This window comes from Panthera uncia (assembly GCF_023721935.1).
Source record: "Panthera uncia isolate 11264 chromosome A3 unlocalized genomic scaffold, Puncia_PCG_1.0 HiC_scaffold_11, whole genome shotgun sequence".
NCBI lineage: Eukaryota > Metazoa > Chordata > Mammalia > Carnivora > Felidae > Panthera > Panthera uncia.
The window spans coordinates 56,207,964-56,228,929 of record NW_026057578.1 but is presented as its reverse complement, the minus strand read 5'-3'; the positions used below and the strand labels follow the sequence as shown (position 1 = coordinate 56,228,929).

The 20,966-nt window shown below is 40.1% G+C and overlaps 1 protein-coding gene across 1 annotated transcript in view; it reads left to right on the top strand.

Annotated features, from left to right (window-relative positions):
- TMEM182 (transmembrane protein 182) overlaps positions 1 to 20,966 on the top strand; it is a 57,881-nt gene that overhangs the window by 16,597 nt on the left and 20,318 nt on the right. The window contains exon 4 of the mRNA XM_049651254.1: positions 18,848 to 18,985. Coding sequence (XP_049507211.1) covers positions 18,848 to 18,985 — 138 coding nt within the window. The remainder of the gene's footprint in view (positions 1 to 18,847; positions 18,986 to 20,966) is intronic.

Genomic DNA, 20,966 nt, shown 5'->3' with positions numbered 1-20,966 from the left:
TTTATTTCTTCCTTCCCAATCCTTATACCTTTTATTTTATTTTCTTGTCTTACTGCATTAGCAAAGACTTCCAGTGTGATTTTGGCAAGGAGTGGTAAAAGGGAACATTCTTCAGTATTAGTGGAATAGCTTCGAGTTTCTCATTGTTAAATATAATTTTAGTTGCAGGATTTTTGTACATACACATTATCATTTTAAGGAATTTCCCTCTATTCCTAGTTTCCTGAGAGGTTTTTGTTTGTTTGTTTGTTTTGTTTTGTTTTGTTTTTTGACCATGTTTTATTGGATTTTGTCAAATGCTTTTTCTGCATCTATTGATATGATCATGTGATTTTTCTTTTTTAAGCTTGTCGATGTGATGGATTATATTAATTGATTTTCTTAATGTTGAATCAGCCTTGCATATCTAGGATAAATCTCACTTTATCATGGTGCATAATTCTTTATACACATTGTTGGATTCAATTGGCTGATATTTTGTTGGTAATTTTTGCATCTATGTTCATGAGAGATATTGGTCTTTAGTTTTGGTGTTAGGATAATGTTGGCCTCCTAGAGTGATTTAGGAGGTACTACCTCTGTTTCTATCCTCTGAGATATTGTAGAGATTGATAGACTTTTTCCTTAAATATTTGGTAAAATTCACCAGGGAACCATTTGGGCCTGGTCCTTTCTGTTTAGGAAGATTATTAACTGCTAATCCCATTTCTTTAATAGACATTTGCCTTTATAGGTTGAGTATTGGCAGATTGTGTCTTTCAAGGAATTAGTCCATTTCCTCAATATTATCAAATTGTAGCATAGAGTATTTCATAGTATTCCTTTATTATCCCATTTTTTGGCTGCTTATTAATTTCTTATTGAAGTGTAGCTGACAGTGTTCTATTAACTTCAAGTGTACAACTTAGTGATTCAACATTATGAAGTGATGAGTATGATGAATCCAGCTATTTTTACTGCCCTTTTACTGTCCTTGCAAAATGTACTGATGTTCTCTCTTTCATTTTTGTTATTGGTAATTTCTGTCCTCCTTTTTTTTTGTTAGACAGATTGGCTAGAGGCTTATCAATTTTGTTGATCATTTCAAAGACCATCTTGGTTTTGTTGATTTTTTCTATTGATTTTCTGTTTTCAAATTAATTGATTTTCATTATAATTATATTACTTCTTTGCTTTTGCTTACTTTGGATTTAATTCACTCAACTTTTTCTAGTTTTTTAAGGTTGAAACTTAGATAAATGATATTACATCTTTCTTCTTTTTTAACATATGCATTTAGTGCTTTAAATTTCCCTTAGGCACTGTTTTCTCCGAATCCCACATATTTTGGCAAGTTGTGTTTTCATTTTCATTTAGTTGAAAATGTTTTACATTTCTCTTGATATTATTCTTTGACCGCTGTGTTATTTAGAAGTGTGTTTTTAATCTCTATATATTTTGGGATTTTCCAGTTATCTTTGTTATTGGTTCTAATTTAACTCTGCTATGGTCTGAGAGAAGACATTGTTTGATTTCTATTTTAAATTTGTTAAGGAGTGCATTATGGTCTGGAATGTGGTCTATCTTAGTGAGTGTTTCATGTAAGCTTGAGAAAATGTGTATTCTGCTCTTGTTTGGTGAAGTAGTCTATAGATGTCAATTATATCCAGTTAATTGATGGTATTTCTGAGCCCAGCTATGACCTTACTGATTTTCTACCTGTTGGAGCTGTCCATTTCTTATGGAGAAGAGTTGAAGTCTCCAACTGTAACAGTGGATCCATTCTTTTCTCTTTCAGTTCTGTCAGTTTCTGACTCAAGTAATTTGGCACTCTCTTGTTAAGCACATACACATTAAGGTAAAGCTGTTCTTTAATTAGTGTATTTATGCTCTTTATATTTAATGCCATTATTGACATGTTAAGAATTAACCCTGCCATTTAAATTTTTATTTTCTCTTACCTTTGATCTTCCCCCCCCCACCCCCACCCCAGAGAGAGCGCAAGCAGGGGAGAGGGGCAGAGGGAGAGAGAGTGAGAATCTCAAGCAGGCTCCACGCTCAGTGTGGAGCCTGGTGTGGGCCTCGATCTCACAACTGTGAGATCATGACCTGAGCCAAAATGAAGAGTCAGTCACTCAACCGACTGAGCTACCCAGTCATCTCAGTTCTGTTTTTTTGTTTTGTTTTAATTTCTCTGTTTTCTTGTTCCTGCCTTACTATAGGTTATTTAAATTTTTTTAGAATTTCATTCCATTTTGATTTATCTATAGTGTTTTTGAGTATATCCCCTTTTTCTACTTTATCCCACTTTCCAGACCATCCATTGAGTTTTTATTTTTGGCTACTATATTTTTTCATTCTTAAGATTTTCTTTTGTTTCTTCTTTATATCTTCTATTTCTTTGCCAAGATTTAATTTTCTCTTCAATTTAATCCCTATTTTCTTTAAGACATTAAAAAAATTTTTTTAACACTTATTTATTATTGAGAGATAGAGAAAGACAGAGCATGAGCATGGGAGGGACAGAGAGAGGAGGAGACACAGAATACAAAACAGGCTCCAGGCTCTGAGCTGTCAGCACAGAACGCAATGCAGGGCTTGAACCCACAAACCGTGAGATCATGACCTGCATCGAAGTCAGATGCTTAACCGACTGAGCCACCCAGACACCCCAAGACATTTTTATCAGGGCTCATTAAAAATATTCATTAGCAAATACTACCATCTCCATTCTGTCTGTTGGCATCTATTGAGTGATGTTCTTCATTTAAGTGGTGATTCTCCTGGTTCTTGGTATGACTAGACATTTTTTTTTTCAACTAAAACCTGGAGTTTGGGGGTATTATGTTATGAAACTCTAGATGTTTTGTTTTGGTTGGCTTTTTTGGCACAGCTTCTGCAGCAGAAGGGATGGGTACTGTCTCAGGGAAAGTCAGGCAGGAGCAGAATTCCAGGTTCCCCACTTAGTATGTGTTGACGGGAGGAGATGCTGTGCTACTGCTGGGCAGTAATGAGAGTTCTGGCTTTCTACTGTGCTTTCCCTGATGCCATCCTATCCAGAAGGGGCAGGATTCAGTCATTGCAGCCTCTACAATGGCTTCAACTGACATGGAGAGTAGGCAGGGGTGGTCCTGACTCTCCACTCTACCTTCTCTGATACCACCCTAGGTGGAAGGAATGTCTTATTTTCACCTTTTAGGGGTGGAAGTCCAGGCTCCACACATGGTCTCTCCTGTCACTGTGATTGGTAACCTCATTACCCCTGCAAAGATGAAAGTCCTGACTCCTTATTTAGCCTTCTTTGACCCATCCTTGTGTGTGTGTGTGTGTGTGTGTGTGTGTGTGTGTGTGTGTATTACAGAGGCAGTAGTGTTTGGAGCACCTTGTTACAGCCTATCAAGGAGCAAAGTCTAGGCTCCTTTCTTGGTCTTTGCTGATCAGAGTAAGGTTGGGAGCCCAAGTTTTACTACTGTAGTATGCTTATTTCCTGAAAGTTTCCTGCCTTACTAGGCAGCCCCTTACCTTGTCCTTTAGATAAACAGTTTTTGTTAGGGTTTTTTGTTTGTTTGTTTGTTTGTTTGTTTGTTTGTTTTTTGCCTATGATAGTTGCCATTTCTGGGTGTCCGGCTTTTCCATCTCCTCAAATACCACAGGATAGGGGCTGGATGTTGCCACCTGGTGGTGATGAAAGTCTCACCTCCCTTTCTTCCCTGAAACCAACCCAGCACTGTATTGAAGTGGTCCATGTAGTCTGGTGAGGGGGAATGTAGGCTCTTCATTCAGACTGTGTTGAAATCTTCTGTGGTGTTTGAGTGCAGTAGAACAGTTATCGTCTAAACGTTTTCTGTCATGATAGATAGCCCCCTTCCTGGCACTTTGTCCAGGTTGACCTGTGCTTTTGCCATTTTATGGTTCTCTACTTCTCTAGTGTCAAGTATGAGAGGAATGAGGCAAAAAGAAAACCCAGGGAACCCCCCCCCCCCACTGTGCCATTACTTGGGCTCTAAGCCCCCTCGTTGACGTCTGCATCTTATATTTATCTTTCTGAATCCTCTTCTGTTTCATAGATAATCTCCAGGGATTTTAGTCCTGGTTGAAAAAAAAGCAGAAGGTCACTATATCTGATTGTATAATGGAGGAATAATTGACTAATGGATTGGGTATGGGGTGTGAGGGAAAGAGCAGAGTCGATGGTGACCCTCTTTTGTCTTTGCCAACTGGAGGGATGATGTTGCTATTACTAGAGATGCAGAGGGCTGAGGTGGAGCTGATCTTTAAGAGGAAGCTTTGGAAGTTTTCAGATGTGTTAAATTGAGGCTGCCTAGTGCAGACATTATGTGGGCTCTTGGATCACAGAGTCCAGAGTTAAAGGTGGAAGTCTGGGCAGGAAGCGTACCTTTGGGAGTCATTGTGTGACGGTGTATTTAAAGTCATGAGACAAGATGAGACCATTTGGGGGAGTGAGTGTAGTGAGAAAGAAGGTCAGTCCAAGGACTGAGGCCAAGGATGTTCCATGGTTAAGTTTTCCTCAGAGGAGGAAGTGATAAGTTTTGTTAAATGCTGCCAGGGGGTAGAGGCAGATATGGAGTGTGGTCCGACCCTTGGGTTGAACAGGCTGTCCTCAGCAACTTCACCTCCTATTTCACAAGCTGGACTTCCTTCTTCTGAGGCTCACTACTCTTATTTCCCTTTTCACAGATTATATATATTTTTTTGCACTCTTTTTTTTCTTTCTTCCATCTGTAAATGATAATGTATGAATGATAAACACAAATACTACTTGATAAATTCCAGTGCTGGCATGAATGAGAACAAATGAATTTGTCAGTCATTGAGGCCATACATTTCCCAGAGACACCATCATAATTCCTTCAATGCTATTTGTTTCTCTCCTCATTTCTGCTTATTTAAACCCACTAGACTATTAACAGATGTTAAAGGAACATTTTATTTGTGTTATTTTTATTTATTGCGTGAATAAAATACTGATTTCTTAATAAATATTAATGTATAATAGATAATAATTAATTTTATTTATTTTATCAAAATCACTCTTATCACAACAGAATGGCGTATTTCATTTCTGATTACAAGTTAAATGGATTGAGGGGAGCCCATCCTGGTGCTCGCCCACTTACTTGATATTACATATATAGCTCCCTGGATCTGGTGACAGCACTACGAGGTAGGATTTATTGCTGCCATCTGAAAGCCAAGGAAACTGAGAGTGTTTAAGTTTCTCACCCCAAAGATCAGGCTCTGCAATGAGCTGCCTGCTTCTCCATAACCACCTTCTTGATAACATTGTAGGAGAAATTATGTTTCATTTACCTAGCAAGCAATACATACTTTGAAACAAAATCCATTGCTTAATTACATAATCTGTTCTTTCACTTTTTAGTTTTGGTGTGGTGAGCCAATGTCGGTTTTTCTTTTACTATTTATTATTCTTTACAAACAAGTCTAGGGGTATAGAAGTAAAACCAAAGTGACTTTTAAATATATTTATTTTAAAATATGATTGATCTTTAGAGTGTTTTTCCTAGTCCACAAATTCATTGCTTCAGGGCTGTGCGTGGCCAAGGCTATTCTTCACACCCACGGAGCATTGATTCAGTATTTTTAAGGGAAGATATAGATACGTTTTATGGGAAGCAAAGGGTTAACTTGTTTCCAGAGCAACAGCTGTTATGCAATAAGAAGGATATTTGCTGTAACAGTTTGCTATGTTGAGTAGCTAGAGAGGGAAGTCTTCCAAAGATGTATCCTATCACTGCAAATAAATAAATAAAACCAAATCCCCCACTAGACCATGTACAGAGAAGCTGTGGGGATGCTATGTTTGATCTTCTCGATGAATTTCTGCTTAAAATGGGCAATTTTGGAAGACTGGTCCTTTCAAGGGGAGACTTGGAAGTTCAATCTATGCAGTTCATTATCAAAGGGAAATATCGACCATATGCTTGCCAGGACTCTAACTGGAAGAGCTGGAGATGAGACTTGAGATGGCTACCTCTTTATTAAGAATCAAACAGAAAATTAGGGAGGCTGGTTACGTGACTGGCTTCTAAGGCACACACAGCAAATAGTTGGCAGTTCTGTGAGAACTCAAGGCCAGTAAGCATTTCTGACACGTTCCCTCAGATTGACCCCTAGAGGATTCCGAGTCATTGAAAGATGCCCGAGAAGGGTTTATGTACTATACTTGGTGGATGCCGACCTTGAACACCAAAGGTCGTGTTTCTTGCTAAGTGGAGAAAATACAACTGTCAGTCTGTTCATGGACGAGCAAAGTGCAAACGTTTGTTCTGGAGGGAATGGAGGCATTGCCCTGCCGAGATGCTGGCGGCTTGCCAGCTATGTCGTCTGTCCCCATGTGACACTCACCTTCGCTGACTGTGCTAACACTCCTTGTGTGCGGGGTTCCCATCCCGAACCACGCATGTCCTTCTCCAGAGCTGGTCACGTAGTTTTCCAAGGCATTTGCTGGCAGGGACAGGCCACTAGTTGCCTGCTGAATCCTGTCACCCTGGCAGCTGGTGGTGACTCTCATTCCTTCATTGTCTTCCTAGAAACTTGGTTGCTTCATTTCTCTTTTATCCTAATTCCTTGAAAAGGTTTCTTTGTCCATTTAATTTTCGCCACAGGGCAGGCTAGTTTCCCAGAAGTATGGTCAGATTTTTTTGGTGGTTGCATCATGGTATTTTACTCCTTCAGAAAAGCAAAACCAGGAAAATACAAATTTCTGTAAGAAAGAAAAGGGGCTTGTGTTTTTCTGTTTTTATCTTTGTCTTTCTCACTGAACACACTGCCCCCCACAATCCAGACTGTAAACCTCCTGCCAATCGTTTGATTATTGATAGACAGAAGCTTTGTGGGGACAAAAAGCCTATTTTGATTTACGTTAATCAGTGATTTTTTACGTCATTTGTAGGGAAAGTTTTACATAACATGGGCCAAAAATATTCCACTGGAAAATGACTGTATCCTACATGGACCGTTGTGATCTGCCTCCTACCTTTTTCTCTAGCCACTTCCCCTGCCACCAAAGGTTTGCTCTCTCTCTGCTTTCACACTAAGCTCCTTGCACACACCTGCATTCCGCCTTGGTCTCCTTTGTGCTTTCTGCCTCCATTTTCTGCATGCCAACTGTCCCTTCTAAGCATCACTTCCTCCAGGAAGCCCTCTGCAATATGCCAAGATTGGGTCAAATACCCTTACTCTATTCTTGTGTAATATACCATTCATTGCATTCTTTCCTTGCACTTGGCATAGCCAATAACCATCAGATTGTGCAATTCTCTCCTATTAGACTGCTTGATAACATATATTGTACTTTTATTCATGGAATGTCACCAATAAGTGCTTACCTAGCATAGTGCCTGATACAAGGTAGATATTTTTTGATCAATGTCTGAGCATAGGTAAGCGAAAGAGTGGAATTCAGTTTAGTTGTTAATCACTTCTTTGGTTGGGTGTTTTGTGATAAAAATAGAGGGAACATATCAAATCATTTTATTGCTATGGAATTCATAAACCAACTTTGCTGATGTGGAAATAGCAGAAACTACTTTTGAGTCACATCTCTAAGAAAAGGTTCTTAGATATATAATGTCAATATGATAAAATATCACAAAATTCCCTGGAGAAATGTGGTTCTAAAATGTTAGAGATTTGTGGAGTCAAACCATATGAAAGACAAGAACATGAAGACTCAGGAGTCCTAGGATAATAATAATAATACAATTCTTACAGCTAAGTAAGCAAGTCTTTGCTACAATTATTTTCTATTGTCTGTACAAAAGATTTGGGCAAGCAGGTTCAAATTTAATGTTAAAAAAACTATATGAATAGGGAAGCCTTGGTTGCTCAGTCTGTTAAGTGTCCAACTTTGGCTCGGGTCATGATCTCATGGTTCCTGAGTTCAAGTCCCACATCGGGCTCTGTGCTGACAGCTTGGAGCCTGGAGCCTATTTCGGATTCTGTGTCTCCCTCTCTCTTTGCCCCTCACCCTATCACATTGTTTCTATCTCTCTCAAAAATAAACACTAAAAAAAAGTATATGAGTAAAGCGGTTCTAAAAATGTTCTTTTCATGGCTTAATATAAAGGATAACAAGACTTCTCAGGTATAGATCTTTTTTAAGGGACTCAGAGAATAAGGAAATGTGTCTCTTTTCTGTCATCTTTAGAGCTGAGTGGGAAAACTTACACGAATCCCTGACGTTCTTAATTAATTTCTATGTACTGGATATTCAGGAGCATGGGAAGGGCAGTCACATAGTCCTTGGTACCTTTACTTAGCCACCAGGTGTTAATGTCTCATTACTTGATTCCTCAGCTCTTCATTTTCAAGGGCCTCTTTCTCCCTAGTAGGGATTCAGGTAATAAAGGCTCCCCAGCCATTGTGGTAGTGAGACGAGACCATGGATTCCTTTCTGTTTTGAATGAGTTTGCTTCATTCTGTCCCCCGGCCCTTAAATATTCCCCTAGCCTCGGCTGCGTAACTTGAGATTTCAGTGGGTACTGAGCGATAAGTTATTGATTATCCACTCATTTGTATTTTTATTGACCGTCTGTTACACTCCAGACATGAAGCTTTCCCTAGCGTTAGAAAAATGAGCAAGACTGAGTCTTTGCCCTGAAGGAACTCACAGTCTAGCAGTGGAGGAGGATGTGAGAAGTGAGAAGACAGCACAGAGTGCTAAGTCCAGGGACTGGCATGTGTTAAGAACACTGACTGAGTAGGGGGCCAGACACTCTGCTCAGTGTTTCCCTCTTTCAGTCCTCTTACAACACCATAAGTATCATTATTATCACATTATAGGAAAGGAAACTAAGGCACGGAGAAGCTAAGTGACTTGCTGAAGGTCATACAGCTGGTAAGGGTTATTATTCTACCTCTTTCATCTAGCTGGTTCAGTGCTCTCCTGCCTTTTGGTGGAGGTGAGGAAGTAACTCTACTATGTCCCTTCAAGGAAGGAAGCAGCTTGAATGGATCTCAAGTGACAAGTAGGAAGGTTTAATCATTCTAGTGAGGGGAAACAAAAGCCTAGAGGCATAACAGCATTCCCCCTTCCCAACAGGAAACTTCAGTATAATTTCAGGATTTCTGGAGGATAAGGTGAGAGGAACCAAAGTGGGAGGATTTGAACCTAGAAGTTCTGATGGAACTTTATTTGCAACACACACACACACACACACACACACACACCCCAAACACAGAGACTAATGGTGTCTCAGACTGAGATCAGACAGCCCTGAGTTCAAATCTTGACCTTGTCATTTAGTGGCTGTTTTAATTTCTGGAACTTTCCTTAAGCTCCCCAGCCTCATCAGTAAAATACAGAGTAGGGATTGCTCTGATGACAGAGGGAAGGACATCTGGAAAGGCTGAGCCACTTCATGGCATATAGCACCTTCGCAATGCTGTTGGCAGCTTCAGAGAGACCCAAGAGGCCAGTGGTTCTCAACCTGGTGCACATTCCATTCTCCTAGAGGCTGGAAGAAATATGATTGCATGTGCCCACCCAGAGAGATTCTCACCTAATTGGGCTGGTTTGGAATCCTGGCCTGGGTATGACATTAGAAACCTGCAGGTGGCTCTGATGCTCAGGCAGGGATGGGGCTGCAAATCTAGGCCCTTGGAGGCAGCAGGGGTCAGAGCAAGACCTGGAGATGGAGGTTAATCTGGTCCCGTGTATTAGAATCCGAGTGTCTTTGTATACAATACCTCTGTAGGGAAACTTTATTCTATCCCCTTCGGTTCAGGGACTGTGGCCCTGCAAATTATACTATAAAAAGACAGAGGAGATGAGAAAAGATTTATTAGTCTGTATGCATATGGAGGCCTTCATGGAAAAACGAAGAGCTGGGCTGCCTGGGTGGCTTAGTTGGTTAAGCATCTGACTCTCGATCTTGGCTCAGGTCCCAATGTCAGGGTCGTGATTTTCATGATTTCAAGCCCCATGTTGGGCTCTGCTCTGGGCATGAAGCCTACTAAGAAAAAAAAAAAAAAAAAAAAAAAAGAAGAAGGGCCAAAGAAGCAGATAAGCCTGAGAGCTTATATGCCTTTTTAACAAAGAACATGGTGATGTGACAAGACAGAGGAAACGGGTTTGGGCTAGAGGTGGTAAACGGTGGGATGGTAACTAGGAACTATACGGGAGAGACTAATGGACAGGAAGAGTACGTTAGTAGATGTGTTTGCAATCCCATCTTGGTACTGACTTGCTGTCTCTGTCATGGCCATAAAACTCCTCTTGAAGAGCAGACTTCATGTCTCAAACGTTTCTGCTTTAAGCCAGGTGATGAAAACTCCCCCCAGGTTTCTTTCTGCATGCACTGACTCTTACTCGCTTCCAGCTCAGATAATCCTTACCCAAAGTGGCGCATTTTGGGGTGACACATTCTGATTCCCCTTCACCTCACTTCTGAGTGCCTCAGTTCCTCCTGGCTGTGACTTGAGTGTTCTGGCTGCTTCTGCGGTCAAGCCGCACTGTGCTAGTACCCCTGTCACTGCAGCCACCACCACTTTTACCTCTGCTACCGCCAAGCCCAGCACCCACAAAGCCTCCCTTCCCACCCCCCAAGATGGTCAGGAGGAGAAACAAGATAGTGACCATAGACGCACCCTCCAACCTGGAAAGCCCACGAAACCATGTGAAGAAACCCACGGTTCTCCTGCTTCGGGGACTGTCCCAAGGTCACAGCCGGCATGGACGGTGAGGACTCTGCCCCGGTTGCTCAAGACACTCCTCCCTCTCGGCCCTTCCTTCACTGCCTGTGTTTACAGTAGGGAAGTAAATAAACTCCATCAGGCCTTTCAATGTTCTTTTTGTTCTGGAAAAAAAAATCAATGGACCATGCAGAGCACGTGACTTGGCACGTCCACAGTTGCAGAGCTCAGATGCGGACACACTGTACAGCCTGTCCTTCTGCTTTGGTGAAGGGATGACTGTATTTTTAGACCTGCCCAATGCTGCCAAGACCAGTAGTGTATGGAGATGCAGGACAGGCTTGCTGGCCTGTGTAACAGAAGCGTCTTGCCTAAAGCAACGGCAACATATGCTGGAGGTTCTCATTTGCTGCTGACGATGGTGGAGGGGCGGGGGGTGGCGCGTTTTGTTTTGGCTTCTTATAAAACATTTTATAGCACTTCACACTGTGTGCTTGAGGATGTGTCGAAACATAGGATTAGCTTTATGAACTAGCTTTGTGAGGTGTCTGAGGCAAGATAGCAAGTTTTGAAACATGAATAACACTTAAGTTTATCTTTAAACTGCAAATACAATATTTACATTTTTGTATACACAACAAAATAATCTATCAAAACACTACGAATTTGGAATTGTGATCGTGTGGGTTGACTTTTCCCTCTCCACTCTGTGTGGAAGGAGGTTTGATGTGTACATTGTAATATTACAAAATCAAGAGGAGGTTTGTTACTATCTTAACAGAACACGCTGTTCCGGCATGCAAAGGAAAAATCCATAAGGATAGACTTTGTTCTTGCTGGGTTCTCAGCTCCTGTAACAACGGCTTCTCACTAAAGCTTCTTTCGTCTCTATCCCTACTGCCCGTTTTAGGCCCCACTTGGATTACTATGGCACCTACCTAACTGGTTTCCCTTCTTCTATTCTTTTTCCTGCCAGTTTGTCTCTGGACAGCTACAGGAGCGGTATTCTGATACAGGTGTGGCTATAATTTCTGATAACTGACCTTCAGGGGCTCCCTAGGACCAGTATGACAAGGACTATCTTGCTGAGTGGCACACAAGGCCTTGACGAGCTTTCTATCCCTCATTTTCTGTTCCCTTCATCCATATGGGAAGCAGCTGCAGGGAGCTGTTTTCTGTTTGCTGATCCGTGGAACTCTTTCCTACTGTGATTAGACTGACCTTCCCTCTTGCCTTCTGACAGTTCAAATAAGACCCAGTTCAACTAGAATAAGAACTGTAGGGCTTTACTCGTTACCATTCAGCCCTGAAATAGCGGCTTCTCTGGGCTGTGGTCCATCGGGCTCCATGATATTCTGTGCATACCTCTGCTGAGGCACCTATCAACACAGTGTGAAACTTACTTGTTTTTCCATCACTGGACTGAACTTGTGAGGGCAAGGAATGTGTCTTACTCTAGCAGGTTTTGGTGCCTAGAGAGCCATAGAAATATGTTTGCTAAATTAAGTAACTTATAGTTGTCAACAACACCCCCGTTCGCCAAGCAAGCCTGGCTGGGTCTCTCTTTGCAGTCCCTTGTAAGACGCCGGCTTGAATTACTGGATGGATGTGAATGTCTTGGAATGGAACTTCTTAAAAAAATAATCCAGAATTAAAACTTCAGGTTGCTCTATCATCAAAATTAATGGGTTTTAGTGCATTTTATTACATTCTTAGTGAAAAAAAATACTAACCATGTAGATGGAATTCAGAACAGATGCCAATTCTGCCATTAGCTTCCTGTCTGTGGTCTGTGGGAACCTGCACACATAGTGCAAATGTGTACACACACACACACACACACACACTCATACATATGCACACATACTGATGTGCACAGTTAATAGTCCACTTTATTTCATGGCCTTCATTGTCCTACAGTTTTGGGTGATATTTCTGTTTTTTCCCTGAAGGATGCTTAGTAGATGTCTCCCTTCAGTTCCTAATTAATGTCATTTTGGAATTTGACTTTTAGGTATACCCAGGATATGAGCTCCTCTTGGTACATGTTTTAGTCTGAAATTTGAATTTGCAATGCAGTTAATACTCTTTATGTTATGTACTTTTTATGAGTAAAACACATTGTGAACATAGTTTTGCATTCCAAATACACTCTTATTTAACACCCTAGACAGTCTCTAATGACTGGTCTCTTTTCTCCACTAAAAAAGCAACAGGATAGTCCTCCAATGAAAACTACAAAGTATCATATGTGAGTGAAAATATATAAAATATGAAGTGACAAACAGGATATAGTGACATCACATTTCAGCATACCCGAGACTGATGATTTTTAATCTAGACCTACGAAGATGGAGTTACTAAGTAAATTGGTGGTGCAAGTAATACTGTCAGGGTAAAAGCTTCATCTATTGAGGAAAATAAGCTGAATACTCTAGAAGAACCATTCCTGTAACATCTGTTGTTACACTAATTACTACTCATCCTCATTACAACACCTGAACAAGGGGCACTTTGTTAGGTCAGTTCGCCAATTTATTTAGAATCAACAGAACTCCATTGCTTTGAAAATAGCTGTTAATTCTGGACTTTCACAGATTCAGATGAAGCTTTCTTTTAATTAATCCAAATTGTGATGATATAGATTACATGTAAATCTACTTACATTGTACATCTTGCTTCATGTTCTAATAGGAATTAATAGAAATCCAATATGGTTTAAGTTAAGCATTGAATTGTCCTTAATGGTTCAAATGGATTTTTAGAGATGTTTTCACTCGGCACAGTCCAAAGCTTTCAAAGACAAAACTTCACAGTTTTTACGGGCTCATATAAGGAACCAGGAAACAAATGAAGTGATCTCTGAGAAACATTCACAATCTAGGAGACTTAAATAATACAAACTACTGACCAAACAAAAACATGCTCCCTGCCAAAATTTAAAAGGTGTAGATATATTACAACTGAACTCTTGTCCATCCTAGATCCATGAAATTAGTAAGATGTCTTTTATGTGTCAACTATATTGTTGACATTTTATTACAGGGTGAGTATTAATTAATACTAGTAATAGCAAATGTATATGAGTACTTACTGCATGCAGCTACTTATATTTTCTCAACTCTTTCTATAAACTTATGTGAAGGATATTATTTTCCATCTTAGAAAACTGTGGTCTATCAGAGTCACACAATTAGTAATTGGAAGGGCCCCAATATCATGTTTGACTCCCAAAACACATATACTTAATTCACTTTATGTTGAAGGTTCTCTGATTGCCTCAGGTTTACTTCAGACAGTGAAAGAACCCTACCCAATTCCATGAGATGATTCTTAATTACGAGTGAACATTTTAATTCTGGAATCAAAGTGTGCCACATATGCAAACAAGGTAATATAATTAGCCAAGGAACAGGAAGTTCCAAAACATTTTGAAATAGGCCTGAAGTTACGCACTTTTGAATGCTGAAACACAAGTGGAAAAATAAAGCACACAGTGACTGCAGTAAGGAAACTCACTTGGAAGCGATTTCTGTATGCTCACAACTCTCCAGGCGCGAGGTTCCCCCTTCCCTTAAATACAGATCTGTTGTTCCTGCCTTTTACACGGGACTCAGAATTAAAAGTCAGGCTATTTCGTTAGAGCAAATGACAGGACAGGAACTGGCAGCTCTCAGGAACGACAGCAACTCTGGGGAGCATTTATCTGCATTTCTGTCTTGCTCTCTTTCTCTCTCTCCCTCACCAGGTACTTTCTCTCCTTCTTTCAGTCCTTCTGCTCTTCTCTGTAGGGAGGCATGTCCTGCTGTTTCCGCCCTGTCTGTGGCCCAATTCATAATGCCTGCCTTCTTGTTCACATGTGGCTCTTTTGGACCCAATGACCAATGCTTCCTTCAACTTCAACCCTGCTACTAATCACCTCATGTTTCTAGCTTTCCGGTTCTGCAGGGATCACACTGATGAGCCCAACTCATCCTTACAAAACGTTGGTCATGAGGCATGGATCTGAAGTCACCATGTCTGAGCTGTCTTTTGTTCGGTGTCTGACCCCATTTGTTTGTATTTCAGGTATTTAGAAATAGAGTTACATGTTATAAAACATGCCCAATGCCTTCTTGGAGGTTAGGGGATGAGAAAACTTCCCAAGGAAGACGGTATGAGAGACCTTTGTCAAACACAACTTCTTTACTGCATCCTGTGTAGTAATCTAAAGGAATTTCCAAACATCGATGTTACATAAAAGCAGTCTGTAAGGATCTCTGAGGGAAGTAATTCACTTTTCCTAGTATTGAACACAGTACTACCCGCTGCATAGTGTTAGGACAGTTTAAATAATAATGTGAATAAAAGCAACCACAAAATAAATGCCATTCATTGATCTCTTATTGTATGTTGCACACTTCCTATGCGTTATTAATAATTCCTCCAGTAACTGTAAAGGGTGGATACAGACATCTGTATTTTACAGAAGAGTTAGAGGTTCAGGAAGCTTAAGTAAGTAACTGGTCAGGAAACTTAAGTAACTGGTTATATCCCATGGAAGTGGTAAATACTCTAAAAGCTCTACTTCTTTACCATATTTTGCTGACAATATATTTTTGCATTTCAACAGGCAAGTATATTTTAAAGAAGTTAAGATGAGAAAAATACTAGACTACATTTATGCAGATATCCACCTTTTCTGTTTCACTTCCTTTTCCCTGAAGTTTCAAGTGAACCCTGGCGTCATTTCTTTCAACCTAAAGAAATCCATTTTCGCATGTCTTTACAGAACAGGTCTGCTTTGATAAATTCACCTTCATCCCTCAAAGATATCTTCACTAGAAACAGAATTCGAGGTTGATAGTTCTTTTCTTTTGGCACCTTGAAGATGTTCTACTGTCTCCTGGCCTCCATCATATCTGATGAGAAACTTCCGTCCTTGGGATTATTGTTCTCCTGCATTTAATATGTCATCCCCCACCCCCCCCCCACCTGCCTGTGACTACATTCAAAACTTTTTCCTTTATCCATGGTTTTCAGTGATTTTGTTATGTTTCTGGGCTAATTTTTTTTTTTTTTTTTTTTGTTTATTCCCTTTGGAGTTTGTTGAGTTTCTGTCATCTATAGCAAGTCTGGGAAGTTTTCAGGCATTATTTCTATGAATGTTCTTTCTGTACCAACATTATTTGCCTCTTCCTTAGGGACTCCAGTGACACAAATGTGATATCTTTTGATATTGTCTCTCAAGTCTCTGAGACCCTAGCTATTTTTGGTTCCAATCACTTTTTTTCTTCCTGTTATTCCAATTGGGATAATTTCTACTGCTCTCTCTTCATGTTTCGCCTGCTCGTTTTCATCTCCATTCTGCTCTTGAGTTCATTTCATGGATTTTAAATTTCAGATATTATATTTTTCACTTCAGTTTAGTTCTTTTTTTTAAAGACTCTATTTCTCTTCTAAGAATTTCTATCTATTCATTTCAACAGTGTTTACCTTAGTTCATAGCAAACGGTTCTAGTAGCTGCTTTAAAGTCTGTATGAGAATTCACACATCTGAGCCGTCTTTGGGTTGGCGTCTGCTGACTGCTCATTCCTTTGAGAATTGGTCAGATTATCATGGATGTTAGTATATCAAGTAATTTTGGATTATAGCCTAGACATTTTGAACATACATTGCTAGACTTTGCATACTGTAAAAACTTCTCTGGAGAATATTGATTTGTTGTTTGAAGGAGTGATCCGCCTGCATGTCTGTCCTTTTCTTCTGTGGGAGTCTTTGCAAGGTCAATTCTGTTTTCAAAGCCTTTGCTATGCTGTTTGGGTCTGCCTGGGATAATGTGCCAGTCAGGGCTCTGGTACTTGGGTGGTTTTGATACTGTAATTTGTTCTCAGAGCCTTCACTGCACTTCTCTGGGCATTTTCTGTGCATGCACGACTTGGGGAGTAAGCTCATCACTTGTGTAGATTCAAACACAGAATTAGAGATTCTCTTCTCTGGCTCCCTCTCATCTGTGGGGTTTCTCCCACACCCTCAGGCTTCCAAGGCCCACATTTCCAGTTTTTCTGGCTGGAAAGATTAGGTTTTCTGAGTTTTGGCCTCCAGAGCCATGGCCCAGTTCCATGCAATTGAAGCACAAAGCAGTGAAAGAAAAGAGAAAACCTCTCTTTTTTTTCCCTCACTCTTTGAAAATTGAGGGTTCCTTTTTCTCATTCTTATAGCAAAAGTGTTAAATCGTCATTTGGGATCGTAAGTGTCCATGCCTCCCCTCAGGTAGCAGTGCAGATCTACTTTTGAGGCCTTAAAGACAGGACTGGGAGAATAAAAAGAGAAGACTTCAACATGGGGACTTTCCCTATACTCTGGCTTACAGCAGCCCCCTTTTCTGCTGATCTAGTGAGAATGATGATCATAACTATGGGGATTTTTGTTTTGTTTTGTTTTGCTTTGTTTTCTGTTTGCACCTTTTACACTTTTACAAAGTTCCCAATCTGACTTGCCTTCAGGTCCAATCTAGGAAGAGAAAAAAAGGAAAAACTCAGAAAACTCTTCGTAGCCAATTTTATCTTTCCTTAAGGCTAGCTAGACTTCTCTCCTTAATCCACTTGCTACTGTTTACATTTCAGACTCCTCAGATAGTTGTTTGCCATGTGGGTCCACGTTTTAGTCGTGATCAGGGGAACAACAGAATGGGCTCCTTACTTACTGGACTGCCTCTAATTCACGTTTTCACCCCTAGCACTTGCCTCAGAACCTGTCACATGATAGACAATAAAGCAAATGAAGTGAATACAAATGTAAAAGGTGAGGCTCCCCAATTTGAAGGGAATATTTGTGTGTGTGTGTGTGTGTGTGTGTGTGTGTGTGTGTGAATGAAAATGTAAACCATGAAGCTTGCCAATTCTCTAGCAAATTCTGGTAGGACCTGGATGGCACATGTTTGGCTCACAGTCTACCACTCTTCCCATGCTCAGATATGATCAGCACTTCTCCACTGCTTGGCTGCCTGTGGAGCCTGAACACAGCCACAGAATATTCCTACACCACAGACCAGGAAGCCACTGTCAAGTGGACAGCACGGCATATGGGGGACAAGCCAGCCTTGTACCCGGGCTTTCAGATGTGTCCACACAAAACGTGCAGCCTGCCTTTCCCATTTAACTGCAGTGGCTTCTCCCTGTACGTTTCCACCTTCCCATCCTCTTTTCTGTAAGATTACAGGTGACAGACGTGTTTTTTTCTTTGCCAAATGGGCTTGTGGAGAAAAATAAAATCTTTTTTTTTTTTTGCTTTCTTATATAAAGTCTATATTTTCATGAAAAAAGGTAACTTGACTAATGTGTTTCACAGAGCTTTCTCTCATTTATACCAAAAGGTACTTATTTTAGTGTTTTATCCCTTGGGAAATGATGAATTTGTTTAATAGATTGGTAATTATCCTGCTCAAAAATGATCATTAGAATTCCTCTGTATTTGATTACTATGTATCACCAAACGCACAATCCATTTATCACCAGCTGCATCCATTAATTCAGCCTTGCTGGTCCATGCATAAGAGACTACTCTAACTTCTCATTTTGAGTCTTTCTAAGAAAAATATTGGTAGAAAGTAGTATGCCTTAAATATATCGGACTTAAAATCTCAGTCTGTACAAATTTTTATTTTTATTTTTGCTTTCTATTTTTATTACCTGAAGACTACTTTCCAATGGCATCACAATCTAAACAGAAGTGTACTTTTTTGTTAGGGGATTGGAGTGATTATTACCTTCTAGTGATTATAGTGGTAGTAAGAGGCCATGTTTGTAAATGTGAATGCATCTTCATGTCTTTGTACGTTTGGTATGGAACGCTATCTGTGACCCAATTAGATCCTTACTCAAAGGTACTCTTTCCAGAATTTTGGAATATCTCCACTTCTAAAATGGAAAATCTGGTCCAGAAAATGAGCTCCTAGAATATACTGAGCATGTGTGCGGTGCAAACACCGAGCACGAGTTGATTGAAGGTTGATATCATTGAGTATGGAGTTATCTAGTAAGGTTTCCCTTGGATTGTAATTCAGGATCTGTGGTTTGGGATTGTGCCCATCCGTGCTATGGCTGAAATCAGAACAATAAAGAGAAAAGAAACTGCCTGGTACAATCTAAGCGGTGTTCACAATCTAAGTTTGTTTTTCTTTTCTCCTTCACCCCACCCCCGGGTCTTCAGTTTACCGTGGTTTCTGGGCAGTCCTGATGCTTCTGGGGGTCGTCGCCGTGGTGACTGCAAGCTTTCTGATCATCTGTGCAGCCCCCTTTGCGAGCCATGTTCTCTATAAAGCCGGCGGAGGCGGGTACATTGCTGCAGGTACGCACTGGGCAAAGGGTGTGATTTCCAGCCATGGGTTTCCTCCATATCTTCATATTCTCCTTTTCTAGTTTCAGATTTCAGGCTTCTAGTAGTGGTAATACAATGATATTTATATACAGTATTTCTTGAGCGCCTGCTACATGCTCCACAGCCTTTCCTCACTGTATCCATATTGTATTAAGAGGGCACTAGAAGGGAAATTAACCTGTTTACTCTCTCTGTAAAATGGGGTCATATCTGTAATATCAGGATGTGGGTGAACTTTTCTGGGTGATCTTAAAAGAGATAACCTCCTGATGATATTACAAACCGGCATCACAGGTAAAAAACATCTCTTTCTACAATGTCCCCATTCAGTTTTCTTAACTGTGGTTCATGGGCATTAGCGAAACACATTCTCTCCCTGGCAAAACCTGCGTTTGTTTTAGTCGGCTTTACAACTAGTGTTTTTAATGCCTGCTTATGGTGATCATAGCACAAATAGAAAAATAATCGACTAGGTGTGTCTTGTGAATGTTCCATCTTTTTCATTTAATTGGGAAGTAAAAGCCAGAAGTCTAATCCGAAAACATAAGTGCACAGGTGATTTGTAAAGATAACAGTTCTAGAAAATTAGACAAACTTCACTATAGTAAGACCAAATTGCACATGACTAAGCTATACTATAATGTCAGATAAGAAGGACAGAGTGTTTCTGTAGAAATGGTAATGACAGTAAAGAAACAGGATGGATAGCTTTGTTGTCTCTAAATCATTTCAGAGACAGCTCATCATGTGTTCCCTCATCATTTAATCGATGGTCAATTCACAGTTCCTTTGAGCACGCTTTTTACATAATATTGTACTTAATTCTGTAGAGGGAATAAAAACAAGAATAATCAGATATGGATCCTCCATTCAAAGACCTCAAAAAAAAAAAAAAGAAAAAAGAAAAAAAAAACCATCAAATCAGAGTCCTATTTAACCCATTCTGTCATTCTTTTGTCTTATATTCAATTCTTTTCCTCACTGTTTTTTCAAGGACCTTGTTTCCAAGGGCCTGGATTTCTTCACAAAATTTACCTTTATAAAATAAACAATGCAGGGCTCCTGGGTAGCTCAGTCGGTTGAGCATTCGACTTCAGCTCAGGTCATGATCTCGTGGTCCGTGAGTCTGAGCCCCAGGTCGGCTCTGTGCTGACAGCTCGGAGCCTGGAGCCTGTTTCAGATTCTGTGTCTCCCTCTCTCTCTGCCCCTCCCCTATTCATGCTCGTTCTCTCTCTCTCTCTCTCTCTCTCTCTTTCTCTCTCTCTCTGTCAAAAATAAATAAACATTAAAAAATTTTTAAGGTATACAATGCAGTGTTTTTAAATATGTTTCCAGAGTTGTGCAAATATTACCACTCTCTGATTCCAGAATATTTTTATCACCTCACAAAGAGACCTCATCATCTCCCATCTTTTTCTCCTTCTGGCCCTGAGTAAACAATCATCTACTTTCTGTCTCTGTGGGTTTGCCTCCTCTGGAAATTTCATATAAATGGATTCAGACAATGTGTGGCCTTTTGTGTCGGTCCATTTCAGTCTCATAACTTATAATGTCCTTTCCTTCATTCATAATTCCGTAAGACTAAACCCCTTATATATCTTAAAACTGACCATTTTCTGAGCCAAAATTTTTTTTTCTCCCTCAAGGAGGGAGGGAAAACCACATTCTACCTTTGCTTCATTCAAAGGTTTAGTGAAGGTTTATATTTTTCCATGGTCTTCCCAGAAATAGCAGCTGTCTGATAGAGTTTGTAAATATTTGTTTCTTCTCATTCCCTGCTTTTCTTTTTTAATCTTTTCCAATAAGGGAACTGTGTACAGTTGACCCTTGAACAATATAGTTTGAACTGTTTGGGTCCACTTACACACAGATTTCTTTTTTTGATAAATACAGTACAGTTCTATAAATGTATTTTTTCTTCCTCATGTTTTTATTAGTGACATTTTCTATT